The sequence below is a fragment of the Ranitomeya variabilis genome, chromosome 1 (assembly GCF_051348905.1).
Source record: "Ranitomeya variabilis isolate aRanVar5 chromosome 1, aRanVar5.hap1, whole genome shotgun sequence".
Lineage (NCBI taxonomy): Eukaryota > Metazoa > Chordata > Amphibia > Anura > Dendrobatidae > Ranitomeya > Ranitomeya variabilis.
Window position 1 is genome coordinate 676,934,607 of NC_135232.1, and position 25,643 is coordinate 676,960,249.

At 43.8% G+C, this 25,643-nt stretch overlaps 1 protein-coding gene and 1 long non-coding RNA gene across 7 annotated transcripts in view; one reads left to right on the forward strand and one right to left on the reverse strand.

Annotated features, from left to right (window-relative positions):
* SLC35F4 (solute carrier family 35 member F4) overlaps window positions 1-25,643 on the reverse strand; it is a 467,648-nt gene that overhangs the window by 220,018 nt on the left and 221,987 nt on the right. The window contains exon 1 of one of the 6 annotated variants that reach the window (XM_077264841.1): window positions 14,891-15,138. The exons of 4 other annotated variants lie outside the window; for them this stretch is intronic. In XM_077264841.1, the coding sequence (XP_077120956.1) occupies window positions 14,891-14,966 (76 nt within the window). In that variant the 5' untranslated portion in view covers window positions 14,967-15,138. Of the gene's footprint in view, window positions 1-14,890; window positions 15,139-25,643 lie in introns of those variants that run through there. One more of the 6 variants, XM_077264866.1, reaches the window with a different exon arrangement.
* LOC143776024 (uncharacterized) overlaps window positions 13,740-25,643 on the forward strand; it is a 38,375-nt gene continuing 26,471 nt past the window's right edge. The window contains exons 1-2 of the long non-coding RNA XR_013215754.1: window positions 13,740-13,997; window positions 20,922-20,973. This is a non-coding gene — a long non-coding RNA (uncharacterized LOC143776024). The remainder of the gene's footprint in view (window positions 13,998-20,921; window positions 20,974-25,643) is intronic.

The following is a 25,643-nucleotide window of genomic DNA, read 5'->3' on the forward strand; positions in this document are numbered from 1 at the left end:
AAGTAGGTTTTTGTTTGATTTTGTTTGAGAAAATTTGTAGAAAACAAAGTATATTGAACTTTCCCAAACCATGAACCTGCCTCAGATGGAAATTCCTATTATTACTTGGGCTAGGGTCACACCAGTGTATTTTCTCTCGTCTGAGAGAATCGGGTAAATAATGCTAATCACATTCTGATCAGAGTTTGATCAGAGTGTGATCCGATTTTCTTGGATGAGAAGAAGATGGAAAAACAAAAATTTATCCATCTTCTCCATGCTATCAGTCCGTGAAAATTGGAGTGCACTCAGATGTCAACAGAGTGAAATCTGAGTTTTTTCCACAGACTCATTGACTTTAATAACCGAGAGCGATCCTATAATCGTATCCAAATTGGGCATGCCGTGCGACCCCGTAGAGTAACATTGGACAGAGTGTGATCCGATATTTTTCTGGATAGCACTTGGATAGCAATACGATCATGTTCACAAGCCATTGTTAGTGACATCTATAATATAACGCTGGGAGCGTCACTCTGTCCGAAGCCTCTATAGACTGCGCAAGCGCAAGCGCCGGCGCAGTCTGGACCGCACAGAGCGACGCTCCCAGGAGATCGCGGTATGCGTAAGCGCTGAACGCACACCGCGATCTCCACCGGACAAGCAGGGACGAGCCAGGAGGCGGAGGGTGAGTATACTTACCTGACCCGTTCCACCGACGCGCTTCCGGGCCGTGACTGTTCCCCTGCTCCCGGAATCGGCGCCTGCGCAGTCCGCGCTTTCGGCGCCATTTTCTTGAAGACACATTGCAGTGTCTTCAAGAAAATGGCGCCGGAAAGCGCGGACTGCGCAGGCGCCGACTCCGGGAGCAGGACCAAGAAAATGGCCGCGCCCAGCACAGCCACGCACAGCCGCCCCACCCAGCACAGCCGCCCACAGCCACGCACAGCCGCCGCACCCAGCACAGCTGCCCACAGCCACGCACAGCCGCCGCACCCAGCACAGCCGACCACAGCCGCCGCACCCAGCACAGCCGCCCACAGCCACGTACAGCCACCCATAGCCACACACAGCCGCCGCACCCAGCACAGCCGCCCACAGCCCACAGCCACGCACAGCCGCCGCACCCAGCACAGCCACCCACAGCCGCCGCACCCAGCACAGCCGCCGCACCCAGCACAGCCGCCGCACCCAGCACAGCCATGCACAGCCACGCACAGCCGCCTACAGCCACGCACAGCCTCCCACAGCCACGCACAGCCGCCCACAGCCACGGACAGCCGCCGCACCCAGCACAGCCGCCCACAGCCACGCACAGCCGCCCACAGCCACGCACAGCCGCCCACAGCCACGGACAGCCGCCGCACCCAGCACAGCCGCCCACAGCCACGCACAGCCGCCCACAGCCACGCACAGCCGCCGCACCCAGCACAGCCACGCACAGCCGCCCACAGCCGCCGCACCCAGCACAGCCGCCCACAGCCACGCACAACCGCTGCACCCAGCACAGCCACCCACAGCCGCCGCACCCAGCACAGCCGCCGCACCCAGCACATCCGCCGCACCCAGCACATCCGCCGCACCCAGCACAGCCGCCGCACCCAGCACAGCCACGCACAGCCGCCACAGCCATGCACAGCCTCCGCACCCAGCACAGCCACGCACAGCCGCCTACAGCCACGGACAGCCGCCGCACCCAGCACAGCCACCGCACCCAGCACAGCCGCCGCACCCAGCACAGCCGCCCACAGCCACGCACAGCCGCCTACAGCCACGCACAGCCGCTGCACCCAGCACAGCCGCTGCACCCAGCACAGCCACCGCACCCAGCACAGCCGTCCACAGCTGCCGCACCCAGCACAGCCGCCCGCACCCAGCACAGCCACGTCACATACAGCCGCCCGCACTCAGCACAGCCACATACAGCCGCCCGCACTCAGCACAGCCGCCCGCACTCAGCACAGCCGCCCGCACTGATGGGGGCGCAGGATGGAGCAGCACGTGATAGGATGGGGGCGCAGGATGGGAGCACATGACAGGATGGGGATGAGGATGGAGCAGCACATGACACGGTGGAGCAGCACATGACAGGATGGGGGCGCAGGATGGAGCAGCACATGACACGGTGGAGCAGCACATGGCAGGATGGGGATGCAGGATGGAGCAGCACATGACACGGTGGAGCAGCACATGACAGGATGGGGGCGCAGGATGGAGCAGCATATGACAGGATAGGAGCAGCACATACCAGGATGGAGACCATATTCCAATATAAATGCTCGCCACCCGGGCGTAGAACGGGTTCAATAGCTAGTATCATATAATCCTTAATACACCTGAAATAGCGTGGAGCTATTTACTGATGTGACATTGATGGTAATACCGCTAAAGGAGCTTCTCTATTTTACACAATTCCTGCAAATAAGCAAAGTGTTCCCCTGTTGCCTAACAATTAAATGTAAGTGCACTAAGTGATCTTTTTTTCCCTGCAGCTTCCCCACAAGGGAAATAGAGAATTACAGTGTTCATTTAAATCACAGGGTTATGTGTGCAATACAGAACAGGGTTTTCTAAAAAGGGAACTCATTTAACACATATGAGAATTAGGGATAAACACTGGAGAGAAAATACAAGGAAAGAAAGGATACAAGACATCGAAAAACTGGATTTTACAGATTGTCTAGATTCCTTATTGACTCAGAGAGGACAATCAACCAACTTCTGCTATTTACATGTGCAGTACAGACCTACAGATGTCAGATATTTTCTCTGAATACTGCTACATAGTGGCATTGTAGCTCCTGGGCCTAATCTAAAAGCTATAACTGGGCCTCCCATCTACCACTTATCATAATTCGAGCATTTGAAGCAGGTGAGTATAAAGACACAGATATACACTACATAGATCCAGTCCCAATATTACAATCTGTTATATTCCAAATAATTAAATGCATCCCACATAATACTACAGGTTATTTTCAGAACCTGGTCATCCTTCAATGAAGCAAGGCTTTGAAATTGAAATGAGCAAGTCAGCGCTGTTAATGGCACAGCAATGCATGAACGGCACTCATGACGTCCCCCGAGGCAGAAGTAGGCTATGAATTTCTAAAATTACAGCCATGTAATAGTTTTCACACCCTTGAAATACTTTAAAACTGCACCATAGTATTACAATTTGACAGTAGATGCTCATCTTCAACTGCAGAGTAGATACAGCCCTAATGCAGAAGACTCATAATAAGGACAGGTAAACAATTTTTCATTGCTGTCCATTTGTTAGTAGTGGATGATAATACATCATATGAGCTGTGCCAAGTTCGGGTGTAGTACTGAGTAATAATTCTGATCCGAAGTCTTAAACACCAATATATGGAGGGTTTCAGAGATGACACCATACTTCTCAGCCATTCATTTTCTCACAGCAGTTGTCACAGACCATAAAAGAATATTAGTCGAAAAGAAGGAGATGCTATGCACCAAATCACTGCATCAGCTGCTGCTGATAAGAGCCTATCTGTCTATGGGACTGCCAATGGTCTCAGCAAGTGCTGATGTCAGTAAGATTACTGCAGTTCATCGGCTATGAATTCCAGTCACCTTATTGATGTCACCACTAGTGTTGAGCGATACCTTCCGATACTTGAAAGTATCAGTATCGGATAGTATCGGCCGATATCCAAAAAATATCGGATATCGCCGATACCGATACCCGATACCAATACAAGTCAATGGGACACAAGTATCGGAAGCTATCCTGGATGGTTCCCAGGGTCTGAAGGAGAGGAAACTCTCCTTCAGGCCCTGGGATCCATATTCATGTAAAAAATAAAGAATTAAAATAAAAAATATGGATATACTCACCCGACCGGCGGCCCCTGGACCTTACCGATGTAACCGGCAGCCTCCGTTCCTAAGAATGAGGAGTTTAGGACCTTCGATGACGTCGCGGCTTGTGATTGGTCGCGTGAGTCATCACTCATCACTGCAGGCGCGTTCTCACATTGTTTTCCGGCTTGCGTTATGTGCGGTCGCATCATGTTACCACTCAACACACCATCCGGATGTAACAGACCTCAGGTTCGTTGTGGGGCATAATCATTATGGATTATCTGCGAACAGGTGAGGATTACTATTTTTTTAATTTAGATCTTAATAAATGGGTAAAAGAGGGTCAGGGAGTGTTTTGTTCAAATAAACAACTTTGTTCTGTGTGTTTTTTCACTTAAACTCAAGGGGTTAGTAATGGGGGTGTCTACTAGCCAACCTATTATTACCAGCCCGCAGATGTCTGCTTAGCCTTTGCTGGTTATTAAAAATAGGGGTGACCCCACATTATTTTTTGGGGGTCTCCCCTTGTTAATAACCATTAAAGGCTACGTAGACAGCTGTAAGCTGCTATTAATAGCCTGGGAAGCTCCTTGCTTATTACCCCCTCCCCAGACAATAAACAGCTGCCCTCAACTGTTGGCTTTCCATCAGCTGGTTAAGAAAAATAAGGGGGACCCCCAAAGCAGTTTTTTCTTTTATTAGCTAAATATATTACAGTACACTACACACGCACTGCACTAATTATATAGCTCAATGATATATCTATTTTGGAGCTTTTGGGTGTCCATGCTTGGTAATGTCTCCCCATTTATTTATATGTATTGTGATATATTTGCTGGGGTGTTTGTACATGATTATTTACTTATACACTTGGACCTATATGTTAACTTAATATTTATTCATAAACCAACCTTGCTGCTATATCTACATTACACTATTTTTTTTGTTGAGGATAATACCATGTAATTTTTAGAACCACTTACTATACGTCTTTCCCTGTGATTTTTCTGTGTTTTCACTCTCAATGTATTTTTACCTTTTCTGCTAATATGTATTTTTTTATACTTATGTATTAATAAACATATACAGTACAGACCAAAAGTTTGGACACACCTTCTCATTTAAAGATTTTTCTGTATTTTCATGACTATGAAAATTGTACATTCACACTGAAGGCATCAAAACTATGAATTAACACATGTGGAATTGTACACTTAACAAAAAAGTGTGAAACTACTGAAATTATGTCCTATATTCTAGGTTCTTCAAAGTAGCCACCTTTTGCTTGGATGACTGCTTTGCACACTCTTGGCATTCTCTTGATGAGCTTCAAGAGGTAGTCACCGGGAATAGTTTTCACTTCACAGGTGTGCCCTGTCAGATTTAATAAGTGGGATTTCTTGCCTTATAAATGGGGTTGGGACCATCAGTTGTGTTGTCAGAAGTCTGGTGGATACACAGCTGATAGTCCTACTGAATAGACTGTTAGAATTTGTATTATGGCAAGAAAAAAGCAGCTATGTAAAGAAAAACGAGTGGCCATCATTACTTTAAGAAATGAAGGTCAGTCAGTCCGAAAAATTGGGAAAACTTTGAAAGTGTCCCCAAGTGCAGTGGCAAAAACAATCAAGCGCTACAAAGAAACTGGCTCACATGAGGACCGCCCCAGGAAAGGAAGACCAAGAGTCACCTCTACTTCTGAGGATAAGTTTATCCAAGTCACCAGCCTCAGAAATCGCAGGTTAACAACAGCTCAGATTAGAGTCCAGGTCAATGCCTGTCATGAATCCCCAATGGCTAGGGATAGCACAGGACAAGCAAGGTACAAATAAATAACGGACGAGCTCTAGGGTGATGGAACCTGGGCTGACCGCTGCCCTACGCCTGACAAACGCAACTAGAGATAGCCAGGGAGCGTGCCTACGTTGGTTCTAGACGCCACGCACCAGCCTAAGAGCTAACTAGTACTGCAGAGAAAATAAAGACCTCACTTGCCTCCAGAGGAATGAACCCCAAAAGATATAGTTGCCCCCTCACATGTATTGACGGTGAAATGAGAGGAAGGCACACACATAGAGATGATATATATAGTTTTAGCAAATTGAGGCCCGCTGTAAACTAGAAAGCAGAACGATACAAAAGGGGACTGAGCGGTCAGCAAAAAACCCTAATCAAAAAAACCATCCTGAGATTACAAGAACCCATGTGCCAACTCATGGCACATGGGGAGAACCTCAGTCCACTAGAGCTACCAGCTAGCATAGAGACATAATAAGCAAGCTGGACAAAAAACCAAACAACTGAAAATCAGCACTTAGCTTATCCTGAAAGATCTGGGAGCAGGTAGGCAGGAACCAAACAGAGCACATCTGAATACATTGATAGCTGGCAAGGGAATGACAGAAAGGCCAGGTAAAATAGGAAACACCCAGCCTCTGATGGACAGGTGGAAACCAAAGGCCGCAACCCACCAAAGTCACCCAGTACCAGCAGTAACCACCAGAGGGAGCCCACAAACAGAATCCACAACAGTACCCCCCCCTTGAGGAGGGGTCACCGAACCCTCACGAGAACCCCCAGGGCGATCAGGGTGAGCTCTATGGAAGGCGCGGACCAAATCAGTCGCATGAACATCGGAGGCGACCACCCAGGAATTATCCTCCTGACCATAACCCTTCCACTTAACCAAATACTGGAGTTTGCGTCTGGAAACACGAGAATCCAAGATCTTCTCAACAACATACTCCAATTCTCCCTCCACCAGCACCGGAGCAGGAGGCTCAACCGAAGGAACAACGGGCACCTCATACCTCCGCAACAACGACCGATGGAACACATTATGAATAGCAAACGATGCTGGGAGATCCAAACGAAAAGATACAGGGTTAAGAATCTCCAAGATCCTATAAGGACCGATGAACCGAGGCTTGAACTTAGGAGAAGAGACCTTCATAGGGACAAAACGGGAAGACAACCACACCAAATCCCCAACAAGAAGTCGGGGACCCACGCGGCGACGGCGATTAGCAAACTGCTGGGTCTTCTCCTGAGACAACTTCAAATTGTCCACCACCTGATTCCAAATCTGATGTAGCCTGTCCACCACCACGTCCACTCCAGGACAATCCGAAGACTCCACCTGACCAGAGGAAAAACGAGGATGAAACCCCGAATTACAAAAAAAAGGAGAGACCAACGTGGCAGAACTAGCCAGATTATTAAGAGCAAATTCGGCCAGTGGCAAAAAAGCAACCCAGTCATCTTGATCAGCAGAAACAAAACACCTCAAATAAGTTTCCAAGGTCTGATTAGTTCGCTCCGTCTGGCCATTCGTCTGAGGATGGAATGCAGACGAGAAAGACAAATCAATGCCCATCTTGGCACAAAACGTCCGCCAAAATCTAGACACAAACTGGGATCCCCTGTCAGAAACGATATTCTCCGGAATCCCATGCAAATGAACCACGTTCTGAAAAAATAAAGGGACCAACTCAGAGGAGGAGGGCAACTTAGGCAAGGGCACCAAATGAACCATCTTAGAAAAGCGGTCACACACAACCCAGATAACGGACATTTTCTGTGAAACCGGGAGATCAGAAATAAAATCCATGGAAATGTGCGTCCAAGGCCTCTTCGGGATGGGCAAGGATAACAACAACCCACTGGCCCGAGAACAGCAAGGCTTAGCTCGAGCACACACTTCACAAGACTGCACAAAGGTACGCACATCCCTAGACAAGGAAGGCCACCAAAAAGACCTGGCCACCAAGTCTCTAGTACCAAATATTCCAGGATGACCAGCCAACACAGAAGAATGGACCTCGGAGATGACTCTACTGGTCCAATCATCCGGGACAAACAGTCTTTCTGGTGGACAACGATCCGGTTTATCCACCTGAAACTCCTGCAATGCACGTCGCAAGTCTGGGGATACGGCGGACAATATTACCCCATCCCTAAGGATACCAGTAGGCCCAGAGTCTCCAGGAGAGTCAGGCACAAAACTCCTGGAAAGAGCATCTGCCTTCACATTCTTTGAACCTGGCAGGTATGAAACCACGAAATTGAAACGAGAAAAAAACAACGACCAACGAGCCTGTCTAGGATTCAAACGCCTGGCAGACTCAAGGTAAATGAGATTCTTGTGATCAGTCAAGACCACCACACGATGTTTAGCACCCTCAAGCCAATGACGCCACTCGTCAAATGCCCACTTCATGGCCAAAAGCTCCCGATTACCCACATCATAATTGCGCTCGGCGGGCGAGAATTTTCTAGAGAAGAATGCACATGGCTTCATCACCGAGCCATTAGAACTTCTCTGTGACAAAACCGCCCCCGCTCCAATCTCGGAAGCATCAACCTCAACCTGAAAAGGAAGTGAAACATCTGGTTGACACAACACAGGAGCAGAAGAAAACCGGCGCTTAAGTTCCTGAAAGGCCTCCACGGCCGCAGGAGACCAATCAGCAACATCAGCACCCTTTTTAGTCAAATCAGTCAAAGGTTTAACAATACTGGAAAAATTAGCAATGAACCGACGATAAAAATTAGCAAACCCCAAGAACTTCTGAAGGCTCTTAACAGATGTAGGTTGTGTCCAGTCACAAATAGCCTGAACCTTGACGGGATCCATCTCAATAGTAGAAGGAGAAAAAATGTACCCCAAAAAAGAAATCTTCTGGACTCCGAAGAGACACTTTGAGCCCTTCACAAACAGAGAATTGGCCCGCAGAACCTGAAACACCTTCCTGACCTGTAGAACATGAGACTCCCAGTCATCAGAAAACACCAAAATATCATCCAAATACACAATCATAAACTTATCCAGATATTCACGGAAAATATTGTGCATAAAGGACTGAAAGACTGACGGAGCATTGGAGAGTCCAAAAGGCATTACCAAATACTCAAAATGGCCCTCAGGCGTATTAAATGCGGTTTTCCACTCATCACCCTGTTTTATCCGCACCAGATTATACGCACCGCGAAGATCTATCTTAGTGAACCACCTAGCCCCCTTAATGCGAGCAAACAAATCAGTTAATAATGGCAATGGATACTGATATTTGACTGTAATCTTATTCAGAAGGCGATAATCTATACAAGGCCTCAGGGAACCATCTTTTTTTGCCACGAAAAAAAAACCTGCTCCCAGAGGGGACGAAGATGGACGAATATGTCCCTTTTCCAAGGACTCCTTAATATAATTCCGCATAGCAGTATGCTCTGGCAGTGACAGATTAAATAAACGACCCTTAGGGAACTTACTGCCAGGAATCAATTCTATAGCACAGTCACACTCTCTATGAGGAGGGAGCGAATTGAGCTTAGGCTCCTCAAAAACATCCCTATAGTCAGACAAAAACGCAGGGATCTCAGAAGGAGTAGATGAAGCGATTGAAATCGGAAGTGCATCATCATGAACCCCCTGACATCCCCAGCTTAACACAGACATTGTTTTCCAGTCCAGGACAGGATTATGAGTTTGTAACCATGGCAGACCAAGCACTAGTACATCATGTAAATTATACAGTACAAGGAAGCGAATCACCTCCTGATGAACGGGAGTCATGCGCATGGTCACTTGTGTCCAGTACTGCGGTTTATTCATAGCCAATGGTGTAGAGTCAATTCCCTTCAGAGGAATAGGAACTTCCAGAGGCTCCAGACTAAAACCGCAGCGTTTAGCAAATGACCAATCCATAAGACTCAGGGCAGCGCCCGAATCCACATAGGCATCGACGGAAATGGAAGACAGTGAAAAAATCAGAGTCACAGACAAAATGAACTTAGGCTGCAGAGTACCAATGGCAAAAGATTTATCAACCCTTTTTGTGCGTTTAGAGCATGCTGATATAACATGAGCTGAATCACCACAATAAAAACACAATCCATTTTTCCGCCTATAATTTTGCCGTTCACTTCTGGACTGAATTCTATCACATTGCATAGTCTCAGGTGCCTGTTCAGAAGACACCGCCAACTGGTGCACGGGTTTGCGCTCCCGTAAACGCCGATCAATCTGAATGGCCATAGCCATAGTCTCATTCAGACCTGTAGGCGTAGGGAACCCCACCATAATATCCTTAATGGCCTCAGAAAGACCATTTCTGAAGTTTGCAGCCAGGGCGCACTCATTCCACTGAGTAAGCACCGACCATTTCCGAAATTTTTGACAATATATTTCTGCTTCATCATGCCCCTGAGAGAGGGCTAATAAAGCCTTTTCAGCCTGAATCTCCAGGTTAGGTTCCTCATAGAGCAATCCCAATGCCAGAAAAAACGCATCCACACTGAGCAATGCAGGATCCCCTGGTGCCAATGCAAATGCCCAATTCTGAGGGTCGCCTCGCAGGAAAGATATTACAATCTTGACCTGTTGAGCAGGGTCTCCAGAGGAGCGAGATTTTAAAGAAAGAAACAATTTACAATTGTTCCTGAAATTCAGGAAGGTAGATCTATCTCCAGAAAAGAACTCTGGAATAGGAATTCTAGGTTCAGACATGGGAGGGTGATGGAACCTGGGCTGACCGCTGCCCTACGCCTGACAAACGCAACTAGAGATAGCCAGGGAGCGTGCCTACGTTGGTTCTAGACGCCACGCACCAGCCTAAGAGCTAACTAGTACTGCAGAGAAAATAAAGACCTCACTTGCCTCCAGAGGAATGAACCCCAAAAGATATAGTTGCCCCCTCACATGTATTGATGGTGAAATGAGAGGAAGGCACACACATAGAAATGATATATATAGTTTTAGCAAATTGAGGCCCGCTGTAAACTAGAAAGCAGAACGATACAAAAGGGGACTGAGTGGTCAGCAAAAAACCCTAATCAAAAAAACCATCCTGAGATTACAAGAACCCATGTGTCAACTCATGGCACATGGGGAGAACCTCAGTCCACTAGAGCTACCAGCTAGCATAGAGACATAATAAGCAAGCTGGACAAAAAACCAAACAACTGAAAATCAGCACTTAGCTTATCCTGAGAGATCTGGGAGCAGGTAGGCAGGAACCAAACAGAGCACATCTGAATACATTGATAGCCGGCAAGGGAATGACAGAAAGGCCAGGTAAAATAGGAAACACCCAGCCTCTGATGGACAGGTGGAAACCAAAGGCCGCAACCCACCAAAGTCACCCAGTACCAGCAGTAACCACCAGAGGGAGCCCACAAACAGAATCCACAACAAATGCCACAGAGTTCTAGCAGCAGACACATCTCTACAAGAGGAGACTTTGTGCAGCAGGCATTCATGGTAAAATAGCTGCTAGGAAACCACTGCTAAGGACAGGCAACAAGCAGAAGAGACTTGTTTGGGCTAAAGAACACAAGGAATGGACATTAGACCAGTGGAAATCTGTGCTTTAGTCTGATGAGTCAAAATTTGAGATCTTGGTTCCAACCACTGTGTCTTTGTGCGACACAGAAAAGGGGAACGGATGGACTCTACATGCCTGGTTCCCACCGTGAAGCATGGAGGAGGTGGTGTGATGGTATGGGGGTGCTTTGCTGGTGACACTGTTGGGGATTTATTTAAAATTGAAGGCATACTGAACAAGCATGGCTACCACAGCATCTTTCAGTGGCATGCTATTCCATCTGGTTTGCATTTAGTTGGACCATCATTTATTTTACAACAGGACAAGACCCCAAACACATCTCCAGGCTGTGTAAGGGCTATTTGACCAAGAAGGAGAGTGATGGGGTGCTATGCCAGATGACCTGACCTCCACAGTCACCAGACCTGAACCCAATCGAGATAGTTTGGGGTGAGCTGGACCGCAGAGTGAAGGCAAAAAGGCCAACAGGTGCTAAGCATCTCTGGGAACTCCTTCAAGATTGTTGGAAGACCATTCCCGGTGACTACCTCTTGAAGCTCATCAAGAGAATGCCAAGAGTGTGCAAAGCAGTCATCAAAGCAAAAGGTGGCTACTTTGAAGAACCTAGAATATAAGACAAATTTTCAGTTGTTTCACACTTTTTTGTTAAGTATATAATTCCACGTGTTAATTCATAGTTTTGATGCCTTCAGTGTGAATGTACAATTTTCATAGTCACGAAAATACAGAAAAATCTTTAAATGAGAAGGTGTGTCCAAACTTTTGGTCTGTACTCTATATTTTATTAATTATTCCAGTGTCTATTCACTTTTTTGGTAGGATTTGTATATTTAATCAGTGGATTTTCACATACGTCATATACTTATAATAGATAATTCTATTATCTTTGTTGTTGTTTATCATCTATCTATATCTGTATATAAGATTGTTTTATTAGTTATAAAATAGCTTGAAATGTCAGAGAATTACAGTATGTAAAATTTGATGTTAAAAACGCATTGCTTACGGATTACATACGTATGTCATACCGATACTAGTTACGGGTTAAGGAATAAACTGTAGGAGAGATCAGCGCAATAGGGTCTTATCCGATGGACACAAATTTCCTTCAATTCAAATAGCACTAACTTGATAGATAGATCTATTGGTAAGGCATATATATCTCAATGAGGATTCCAGCTGCAGCGGGTCCTCAAGAGACCGTATCATATATGACAAGATAGAGGATTTTGTGGATGTAGTCCGTGCTGCCGATAATGATATAAAGTCAAGGTGTTTCAAATAGACAAAAGTGGTTTAATTCAACGCGTTTCAAGGTTCAAATTATCTCTTCGTCAGGACATAACCACAAAAGATACACTTATCAGCTTTATTGTATAGTCCTATATAGAATCACTTATGATTCAACCTTGTGTCATGAAGTCCATCAATTTGAAATAAACTTATTGTTGTATTGTATGTCACCTCTATTATTCTCTTTATTTAAGCAGTTTATATAAACAGTAAAATCAGTAAAAATCATCAAAAAACATAAATTATTTACACCTTGATGCCACTCATACCTATAATAAAAGAAGTCCTTGAGACATAGTCACAGTCCAACTTCAAAACCTAATGAAGAACAGGATATCTTGTCTCCTGATTTTCTTTTGTTAGTTTATGAATACCTTTCACCTTACCGGGTAAGATTAGACCGCTTAAAAGGTGAAAAAATTAGAAATTCATGTTCTATTGGTTCGTAATTCAGTCTCTATAGATGCCACTCATTTTACAGACATTTTTCACTTATGCTTTTTACAAAATCCCCCCCAAAAATACAATCATGGCATTCTTTGATGCATGGTATGTTACTGATGTATTCACCCATTAAAGTATTACTTTTAGGCATATGCATATGGTGGGTGCCCACAGATCCAGTAGGGCTTCATATGCCACCATTCAGGGTCACTGTGCCAAGTTCAAGTTACTTTGCCATTAAAGAAATTATTTGTTCTTGTATGATAAGTAGTCAGATTTGCCATTTAGGGGTCTACGAAGCAGATGCAAGTAACATTTTTACTAACTTGACAGACAAGGACAACTCAAGGACTTCTATGAACAAGTGAGATTTCGGATATTCCCATTCAATAAAACAAACCGGAACAAAACTAAAATCCAATGATACATGGGTTTATCTGTACTAACCATGCCGTTGTCTACCTACATTTGTGATTTCTCACTCATCCATATAAAGTAGCAGTTTAGCATGCAGAATGCTAAATATTTGTATTCATACAGAAATAACTGATTTGCCATAGTAGGTTGTACACCCCACTCCCCGAACTCACGGACTAACCCTTTATTGTCCGTCCTCCAATCCCACATAACTCTATATAAATAAAAGCAGAATGTGAAGTATCCAGCACCACAGCAGTGTTGTCATTAACTAGCATGCGACAGAAATACCGCATTCAGTCAGCACATCCTTTCAGGCATGGACAAGGTTATCTGGACAGTCATGGATTATTATTGCTACAGTTTAACAGTGGCTATACTCCCCTTCATCTCTCTCGCTCTCTCTCTTTTGAGCATTAGGGCTGACGTCAGGTTGTTGTCACCACAGACAAGACTTGAATATTGTGAGAGTGGAGACTGCAGCAGGAACAGCGCATCACAGAGCACAACAGCGCAGAGCCACCAACTAACAACTCTGCACCACAGACAGGAAGGGGTTAAAAGGACAGTCCAACGAGGACGCCCCATAATGGCTTTGACAATCTGCGGGATTTTAAGTACTATTAGAAAGGCGCCCCGCAGAGGGAAAAGTGGGTATCACCAAACCGAAAACCTTTTCCCGCCCAGGTAATAAATCCACTACCTATCATTATTATTTCCGCACACTATCACTAGCTTGTTGTGTTTTATCTGGAGTCTCAAGGTGAAAAGGAGACTGCGGTACTGTAAGGATTAAAATATTTGGGGTTAATAAAGTGACTGCAAGATATTGATACTGATACAGTTTATGTTATATTACCTAATACAGTAGATTAACTTCCAATCCACCAATAACGTGATACAATAAATTACACAAAATAATAAACAATTCCACCCCATGACATTACAAAAGTTGTATCTTTATAACAAAAGCATAAACATATATAAATCCACAAATGACATCTGCTAGGCTAACAGGTTAACTGATAGCATCCTAAAGTTACTGGATAAAAGCACATTTATTTTGCCCCTCTGACACATTAAGTTGGATTTCCATATAAAGAGGAACTCTTCTTACACAGTAAGCAAAGCCTTGTCTACTTTGTAGAAACCGAGTTTCAAGTTTGTCAATGTAGCAAAACTGATTCTACAATGTGCACAATTCAGGATATGCCATCCATAGGACTTCAGGTAAAACTATTAGGTACCAGCTTGGTGCATTATTATTATTAAGCATATGACATTCCACATAATTACATGGTAAACTCCACAAAAAAAGCAGCGATCTTTCTGTACAAATATGCAAATATACTGCATATATGCAAATACACAGACAGCCCAGATATCTATACTGCATAAATGGATGTAGGCATTTCTATTATATTATTTCTAAGGCTGCAAAGCAACAAAATGACACATTATAGCATGCAAGTGATCATAAGCATCTCCTTCCATGAACAGACAATTCCTATCTAGTGCAAAGAACTTGAGGAGCAGAGAAGTTGCATAGATGAGCAGTGCTGCCATATAGAGCTCATTACCGTCTATGATCGCTGCATGTAATTCTGAGACACTGAAGGTTGAGACAGGGGCCACCTTAGCTGAGTGCTTCTTCATGGTGGTGCTGGAGGGGTGAAGTTTACAGGCAGCTGCTGGCTCTCCCCGGTCCCTGCAGTCCAGACATTGCTCTCAGTCCTTGCAGTCATACACTGGCTGCTGTGGCTGCTGCTTCTGATGCTGATACCTGGCTGTCGTTTTGGAGATGCAGCTCTGAGCCTGGAGAACCTGATTTGCTGTTACCCAGGGAAACCATTTGCAACATTTCAAACAATTCTTGACCTATGCCAGCACTTAGCAGCCTTCAATTGTTAGGCTCAGCAGTTAATGTGCAACCCCACCTTCCCACAATCACAGGAGGCAGCTGGAGCCAGGACCACACGAGTTTTCGCTGCTCTTTTTTTTCTTTTATATATTTTTTGCATTATTAGAACATATCTATTTCCCAACCTGAATCACTTATTTTATAAACAGACTAAAAATTTAAACATGCATTAGTTGGAAAGCAGAACAATTCTGCATACATTATGCATTTTCTGAAAACTTCAGTTCCTTAAAGTGCACCAGTTAAAAGGCACACACCTGAATAAGGAGCCTTAAATTACCTATGAAGGGTAAAAGGGGTTGTCCACTACTAGGACAACCCCTTCTCAATCTGAAAATTTGCCCCCCCCCCTTAAAATAAATACACTCATACTCACCTCCAATGCCCACGAATTTCCAGCACTCTCGCATTCCCAAGTCTCATGTGAGTTTGTAACGTCACGTATAAATAGTCAACAGGAAGTGAGAACTGCAGCTGGCCGCTTACTACTTCTTGATTACCTATACATCTGGAGGTGGGGACAGTGATGCCAATACTGATTGGGCGCCGGACTCACGCGACATAGCAACCTCATGTGAGCCCCGGGAACATGAGTGCTGACACAGCTGTAACGGCGCCGGAGGTGTGTATAAGAGCTCATACTTATCTGCGAGTGCAATCCAGTTAAAAAAATCGGATTGCAATCTGACCAATGTTGTTCTATGATTCCCTGTTCATCTGCAATCAGCCGAAATCGGACTGGGAAAAAAATAGCAGCATGATTTTTCTTGTATCTCGGACGAGACTCGCCAATGCCAGTGAATGAGTGGGAGAAAAAAATAACATGGCACTCGGACCATGCGAGTGCCATCCGATTTTTACACACTGATATCCTTTGCAATGTCGGCAATTCATCTGCCGCTTACAGTAAAATCACAGCGTGACCCAACAGAATAGAACAGATAGAATAGATAGGTATGAAAATGTCAGTCATAAATATAATTAGTACACTGCTTGTGTAGTTTACTGTATATGTATTTTTCTACTTACTAAATTATTTTCTGATAAAAATGGCATGGGATCCCCCCAACAATTTATTAACCAGCAGATGGAAAACAGACAGCAGATGTTTATAGCCTGGGAAGGGGGTACTCATGGGGCTTGCCAGGATAGTAATATCAGCTCACAGCTGCATACTTAGCCTTTCCTTGTTATTAAAATGGGGAACCACCAAAACAAGTGATGTAGAGTCCCCTTATCTATATATATAATTGTCTAAGGGTTTTTCTGTCTGTCTGTCTGTCTGCCTGTCTTTCTGTCTGTATGTCTGTCTGTCTGTCTGTCTGTCCTGGAAATCCCGCGTCTCTGATTGGTCGAGGCCGCCAGGCCTCGACCAATCAGCGACGGGCACAGCATGGCGACGATGATGTCATAATGGAAATCCCTCGACCAATCAGCGACGGGCACAGTATCGACGTAGATGTCATAATGGTTGCCATGGCGACGATGATGTCATAAAGGTTGCCTCGACCAATCAGCGATGGGCACAGTCTGCCGCGAATTCTGGAATCATCATTGTCCATATACTACGGGGACATGCATATTCTAGAATACCCGATGCATTAGAATCGGGCCACAGTCTAGTAATTAATAACCTGCAAGGGCTAGGCAGACAGCTGTGGAATGATATTAATAGCCAAGGAACGGGCCATGGATATTGGCCCCTCCCAGGCTAAAAACATCAGCTCTCAGCTGCCCCAGAAATGGCTCATCCATAAGATGCACCAATTTAGGCACTTAGCCTCGCTCTTCCCACTTGCTCTAGTGCGATAGCAAGTGGGGTGATAGTTGGGGGGTTGATGTCACCTTTGTATTGTCAGGTGACATCAAGCTCCAAGGCTTATAATGGAGAGGCGTCTATAAGACGCCTCCATTACTAACCCATAAATGACAAAAAAACTGACTGGCACATCCAGACTAGTGTGAATAGGTGCATACCAGGAGGAGCTACTTCCATGTACAATATACAAAAAAAGGTTGCACCCTATCATGCTAAGGCATGTCAATGTGAAATATATGAAATATGTATAGCAGTACGGCTTTTGAATATTAGGAAAAAAAATTGAGACACAGCATAAAATTTGGCCAAATTATATCCCATCAACCATCGTCAAGGTGGTCTCAAAAACTGATGGGTACCCATATGTGTGAACACCTCTCTTAGGCTGATGTCTGAATTCCTGGGTGAAAAATGAACTTTGCAAATTGGTAAGTCTTACCCCTCAAATTTGTTCCTTTTGACATAAGGATGCACCATATAAAATATATTGACATTAAATTTAGATTTACCACTTGCTCAAGGTATATATATATATATATATATATATATATATATATATATATATATATATATATATATACACACACACACACACACACATTTGGTAACGCCCAATCTATCAAAATATAAAATCAATCTGATCGGTAAACGGCATAACATACCATACATAACGCGGGATATGCATGATGATAAATACTAAACAAACATTTAAAACTGCAATATGATGTGCCATTGAGCAACCAGTAAATGATATCTAATCTAAGAGAATTATGAAATATCTATGACCAAAAAGGAACAAAATTAGGAGGTAAGACCTTCAAAAACTTGCTACTTAATTTTTACCATGCATTTCCTTGGCACCCTAGACTGGACACCTCTGTCAGCAATGCCTGCATTTTTGGGTAAGTAGGAACCTGCTCTAATTAAAATCACCACATGTTGAAGGGCGGAGTGATCGGTCAGTAAGCTAACATACATATGACAAAAAACTGGCACATCCAGACTAGTGTGCACTAGGTGCATACCAGGAGGAGCTACCTCCATGTACAATATGCAAAAAGAGGTTGCACTCTATCATGCTAAGGCATGTCAATGGGAAATATATGAAATATGAATAGCAATACGGCTTTTGAATATTAGGAAAAATTATTTGAGGCGGCAGACCTTGGAAATCAAGTCCAAGAGTCTGGAGGAAGAGTGGAGAGACAGAAAATCCAAGTTGCTTGACATCTATTGTGAAGTTTCCACAGTCAGTGATGGTTTGGGGAGCCATGTCATCTGCTGGTGTAGGTCCACTGAGTTTTATCAAGACCAAAGTCAGCGCAGCTGTCTACCAGGAAATTTTAGAGCACTTCATGCTTCCCTCTGCCAACAAGCTTTTTGGAGATGGAAATTTAATTTCCAGCAGCACTTGTCACCTGTTCACACTGCCAAAAGTACCAATACCTGGTTTACAAACAACAGTATCACTGTGTTTGATTGGCCAGCAAACTCGTCTGACCTTAACCCCACAGAGAATCTATGGGGTATTGTGAAGAGGAAGATGAGAGACACCAGACCCAACAATGCAGACGAGCTGAAGGCTGCTATCAAAGTAAACCTGGGCTTCCATAACACCTCAGCAGTGCCACAGGCTGATCGCCTCCATACCACACCACATTGATGCAGTAACTGATGCAAAAGGAGCCCCGACCAAGGCTTAGGCTATGTGCACACGTTGCGGATTGGTGTGCGGATTTTTCTGCACTGTTTTTGCAAAATCCGCAATTTTACCCGCAGATTTGATGCGGTTTTACCATGGTTTTTGAGCGGATTTCACCTGCGGTTTTACACCTGCAGATTCCTATTGAGGAGCAGGTGTAAGCCGCTGCGGAATCTGCACAAAGAATTGACATGCTGTGCACTGCGGGTTTTGTTTTCCATACGTTTACATGGTACTGGACAACGCATGGAAAACAGCTGCAGATCTGCAGCGTCAAATCCACTGCGGATCCACAGCAAAATCCGCAACGTGTGCACATAGCCTCAAGTGCATTTACTGAACATACATTTCAGTAGACCAACATTTCTGTTTTTAAAATCATTTTTCAAACTGGTGTTATAAAGTATTCTAATTTACTGAGATAATGACTTTTGGGTTTTCATTGGCTGTAAGCCATAATCATCAACATTAACAGAAATAAACATTTGAAATAGATCACTCTGTTTGTAAGGGCTCTATATAATATATGAGTTTAACTTTTTGTATTGAAGAACTGAAATTAATTAACTTTTTGATGATATACTAATTTTGTGAGATGCATGTGTACGTGATTACCGCTGCAACAGTGCAACAAAGCACAAAATATAAAAAGCAGCAGAAATCAAGGCAAACTCAGGGATTTTTACAAGGTATTTGAATATTTTTGAGCAAGTGGCAGGACCTCTATAATTACAAGATTGTGAACTACAAAATAGCGTGCATAATTTTATGCGCAAGAAACTGTAAATGTGAAATGATTTTGCGCTAAAAATAATAGAGTCTATAAAAATCATTGCATAAAGGACAGCGATAAACTAGTCTTCTGCTGCCACTACAGGACAGAACGTCTTCTGCTGAATTTAAATTTGAATTTTAGGTAATTTTACTAGATGATTTGTATATTTTTACTTGGATAAGAGGCTCTTAGTAGACTCCAAACTTTAAGTTTTCATCACAGTCACGTCCTTTGTGCTAGAAAGTTTATTCTTTGACACAGTGTATGCCTATCAGCAACTCATCACACCCATAATTTTTCTGTTCCCTCGATATCTGGAATCTGTAGTCATAAATGATCTATTGCTTGCATCAAGCAGTCATTTTAAAGTTATGTTTGAAAAAATGTAGGGCTCCTTTTATAATTTTTTATGTATTACCAAAAAACTGAAATCTTGTCATTTTCACGCTGAGTTTCACAAATGGCTGACCCTTTTTGTTTAGAGATCACAGGCAGAAAGCAATGAAGATCACACCTGTATTACATTATTATATCAGGGATGGGCAATTCATTTTCCCAAGTGTCTACATAAGGCCCCTTTCACACATCAGGTTTTTGCTATCAGTCGCAATCCGTCCAATTCTGAAAAAAACGAATACGGCGACTGATGCCGCTGGATCCGTTTTTTTCTCATAGACTTGTATTAGCGACGGATTGCGACAGATGGCCTCACGTTTCATCCATCGTTCGCCGGATGCATTAAAAATTGTCTGGTGGCCGGAGACAACGGATAAAGTAATGTTTTTTTGTGTACGTCGAAAAATCGGACAGCGATGGATCCGTCGCCGTCCGTCGTTTGCTCGAATGGAAGCCTATGGGTGCCGGATCCGTCAAATGACGGAATCCGGCGATTATTTCGTTTTTTTAACTGAGCTTGCTCCAATTTATTTAGGATCCAATTAGCCTGATCCGCTAGTTGGATCCGTTGAAAAAAACGAATCCGTCGCATCAGTTTTTCACAATCTGCGATGAATCCGTCGATCCATCGAGCCAACGGATTGTGACTGATGGCAAAAAATTATGTATGAAAGGGGCCTTAGAGGCAAACATCGCAATCTGAAAACTACACAGCTGCACAGGACCTGACCGCATCATTCGCAACGTCACTTCCGGTCATGTGCCTGCTTTCCGATTGGTTGACATGCACGGTAAACCCCGCTCCTGGTCCATAAAAGTCTAGGCTATCACTGCCAATCACTAGCGTGCCTCAGAATAAGATGTGGACTCTGCATTTATGCCGCTAGCTCTGCACCGTGCTCTCCAGGATCACCAGTCTTATGGGTAATAACCTCCATGCGGCTCACCACCATTATCTAGAAACGTGTCTCCTTACTCCTATTTTCTTCTTTCCACAGCTTTCACTTCTCTACACACTGTGTCCGCCTCATCCAAAATGACTGCAGTCTGGTATGAAATTATATAATGTCTAACTTCTATCTGTCTACTTCTACCCTTTGCATGTTTCCTTATGTCTGATCGACCTATATACAATGTTACTGTGACTCTTGGTCCTATTCCAGGAATATAATGCTCATTTATAATGAGGATAATGGCTGTATATACTTTTGTTGTACTCTTATACTTTCCTTGCTTTTTAACATTTTTTTAGCACTCTGATGAAGGTCCTTGTGGACCAAAACGTCTGTAACACCTGTACTGTTATACTTGCATTAAAGCATACTTTTCACATTGACAACATGAGTCCCAAGTTCATCTTTATACTACAAGGTTTCGACCCTACTTGTGCACTTTTCTCTAGGAGTGCCATTATTCTCTTTCACTACATTAGAGGCATTGACAACTATGCCAAAATATTATTATTTCATATTATTCTTTATTGTTTAATATTGAGCAAAATAAAGTATGCTAACTACTGTAATGCTATTGCTAATACATGTTGCAATAGGGTTTATTATAACGTGTTCTTACAAGTAGCAGATAAAGAAGCCCTCCCATCAAAGTTTTTATCCTCTTCATATATTGCTGTCATCATGTTATATAGCACTGTGTACTTACAATTGCTCATTTTGCCTTTCTATTCAGCTAATTATTCTCTTTCCAATTAGGCCTATGACATCACATGATTAAAAATTGACTGACTAGCTGAATCATTCAAGTCTATTTTCCCTGCATGAGTCATGAGTCCATTGCAGAGAGGAGGAGGGAGCAGCTGGGTCAGGAGTTGAAGAGGGGAATGATTTTTGCAGTTGAAAGAGACTTCCTGTTTCTACATAGAGCAGAGAAAAAAGAAGCATTTACTGGGTAGAAAAGCAAAATTAGCAGTTGTAAGTACACAATGTTTATAATCACAATGCTCCTATTATTCAGCCTTAATTGTATATATAAGAAGCATAAATGTTCCTTGATCAACAGCTCCCCATGCACGCTATAATGTGCCAACACATACCCACTCGTATGATTCCCCCACAGACCCCAAATTCAGCACTACGACCCCACAGTCAATATGATTCCCCCAGTCACTCTCCACAGTATGATTGCCCCCAAACAGTATGATTGCCCCCACACACACAGTATGATGGCCCCAGAGTCTCCCCACACAGTATGATGCCCATACAGCTCCTCGACTTAGTATGATGGCACTCATACCCCCCTCACAGTATAATACTCCACAACCTCCAGTCACATCATGCTGCCCTCACAGTACGATGGCCCCAACAGTCCACACACACACAGTATAATGACTCCCATAGCCGACCACAAACAGTATGATTCCCTCCAGTGTTTACGGCATTGTTTATGTTGGGAGACCTATGAGAGACACAGAACTGGGAATGGAGAAGCAGCTCTGGTATGGGAAGTAAGGTTTGTTTTTTTAATTCATGCCTCACCCAGGGGCCATTATTAAGTGGTCGTCCAGTAGTGGACACCCCCTTTAACAATAGGTGATCAGTTCAGCTCAGCGTCTCCTTCCTTCCCCTACACAGTGACCTCTGCACATTTCATAGCATAACGACAAAATTCTCCCTAAGTTGTCAATAAGTAATTTTCAGCCTTAAAGGGATTGGCCACATTTTATTTTAACCGATGTGTTGGAGACATAATATTGTGTACATTACTATTATATAGGTATAACAGGTTCTTCTGAACTTGTTACGTGAGCTTCCTTCACAGACTGCATAGCTCTCATGTTCTCAAAATGGCTACTGATGGAGGAACATGTGACCACACCTTTCCACCAGCCTCCTCCAATAAAATACACCTCATATGGGAAAGCTGCTTTTCTATTGGAGGAAGCTGAGGGGCTTGTCTGGTCACATGCTCCTCCACCAGGAGCAATTTTATGGACAGGACAGCTGCGCATACTGTGGGGAAAGCTGCACTAACAAAAGCAGGAGAACCTGTCATACCTATATAATTGTAACCTACTCAAAATCATGTCTGTTAGACATCTGCTAAAATAAAGTGGTCAACCCCTTTACATTTCTTATGTCCGCATAGTTGCTGTAATACAAATTTTTAAGAAACAAAAAAAATTCACATAGAAAATATAAGCAACAAAGAAAAAATGAATGATATGTATCAGCACATAGTTTATGTATTAAAAAAGGAGGATACATACTCCTTTAAAATTCAATACAGCTATCTGCATTTATATTTACAGGAGAACATATATAACATGTCCAACATTCAAGAAGAATTTTTATGATCTGATTTTTTTTCTCCATAATTCAGATAATTTCCCACATTTTACTTTGATACGTGCATCATGTCTATGCACGCTTTATGACCTTGGGCCCTTTCCATCGTCCCACTGCATAGAACATATTGGCGCACAATACACTGCAGAGCGGTATTACAAGAGATACGTGGTGCCGCACTCTAAATAATAGAGTAAGCCCTATTGTCATGTCATATGCTCCAATATGCTAATATCACAAATGTTTGCTACCGAGCAAATTAGAATTCAGCAGCTGCAAAATAACTCTATACACTCAGCGGTGTGTGAGATAGTGCCGGCTGTCTATTATTCCTCTTTACAGAACCAATTCATTTGAGCAGTTCCCATGTAAGCCTAATGACTGATCACCAGTAAGCGCGAGCTTTATACGCAGCATAAGAGACTAACTCCAGAATCAGTTCGCAGCCCCTACGCCTGGATAATTTGTGCATCAAGGCAAAAACACAGACGTTCTGTAAAACCTGCAGAGATTTTCCGCTTTCCATTTTTAATTTCACGTCACCTAATTTGTTTAGCTATTGCATTAATAGGATATTCTTCAGCGATAATTACATCCTATAAAGGCGGGATGCCCTACTGCCAAAAATACAGATGGTACATAGCATTGCACCAATGCGAAATCTAAAAGTGGACTTCCCCACCAACTATGCACCATTTAAAATACTGGTGTGTTTTCTTTTAGAATATAGCCTGCTACCTGTAAATCCCTACAGTTATACCCTTCTAGAAAATGGAGCTCATAACTATGTTTCCCAAGTACCCACGTGAGAGACCATGACCAACATGCCAATATATTATTATTATGTAATATTAATTTTTATTGGTTAATATGAAGCAAAATTAAATAAATTGACTATCTGCTACTGTTAGTACACATACAATTGGGCTTACTGTAACATGTATTCTTACCAGTAGCAGTTAATAAAAACATATAATTTATAAAGTTTATAATCATACTGCATCTGTTATTCAGCCTTAAGAATATAATAGTATAGATGTATCCAATCAGCAGCTCTCCGCACACAGTATAATGTCCCCACAGATCCCCCCATACAGTATGATCTCCCCACACAGTATGATACACACACAGTATGATGGCCCCCATAACCCTACACACAGTATAATGCCCCTAGAGTCTCCCCAAACAGTATGATGTCCCTACAGCTCATTGATGCAGTATAATGGCACTCACAGTCCCCTTCACAGTATGGTACCCCACAGCCCCACATACATATGTTACTGTTGTAGTTGTGTTATTTTTATGACTATTGAATGGGAATGTATTGTGTGTTGTTGTTCATTCATCAGTAAAATGTTTAATATTCTTGTTAAAGTCCTGGCTAGTTTATTACAGATATTAACAAATAATTTTCTTGGATAATGTATTTTCTTGAACATAATGGCTGTGGTTTTATTGATATTTGTGGCTAGGAAGTTGAGAAATGTATTGTTTAAACTTCCTTCGCAGGCTTTTTTTCATGGAGCAAAGTTTTGCAAATGGGAAAGGAGTGGTCTGACACATAATAGAACTGCTGAAGGTGTGGTCTGGAACTTAACAGAGCTTAGGAAGGCATGTTCTGGCAAATGTAGCTGGGGAAGGAGTGGTCTGATGACACATGACAGAGGGGCAAGGAGTGGTCTGAGGGCACATGACACAGTTTATGAAGGAGTGGTCTGAGGGCACATGACAGCTGGGGAAGGAGTGGTCTGGGGCACATGACAGCTGGGAAAGGAGTGGTCTGGGGCACATGACAGCTGGGGAAGGAGTGGTCTGAGGGCACATGACAGCTGGGGAAGGAGTGTTATGAGGGCACATGACAGCTGGGGAAGGAGTGGTCTGAGGGCATTATGACTCAGATGGGGAAGGAGTGGTCTGAGGGCACATGACAGCTGGGGAAGGAGTGGTCTGAGGGCACATGACAGCTGGGGAAGGAGTGTTATGAGGGCACATGAAAGCTGGGGAAAGAGTGGCCTGAGGGCATTATCACACAGCTGGGGAAGGAGTAGTCTGAAGGCACATGACACAGCTGGCTAAGGAGTAGTCTGAGGGCAACTGACACAGCTGGGGAAGGAGTGGTCTGAAGGCACATGACACAGCTGGTTAAGGAGTAGTCTGAGGGCAACTGACACAGCTGGGGAAGGAGTGGTCTGAAGGCACATGACACAGCTGGTTAAGGAGTAGTCTGAGGGCAACTGACACAGCTGGGGAAGGAGTGGTCTGAAGACACATGACAGCTGAGGAAAGCTGGGAAGAAGAGACCTAAGGGTATTTTATGACACAGCTGGGGAAGGAGTGGTCTGAAGGCACATGACAGCTGGAGAAGGAGTGGTCTGAGGGCATTATGACACAGCTGGGGAAGGAGTGGTCTGAGGGCAT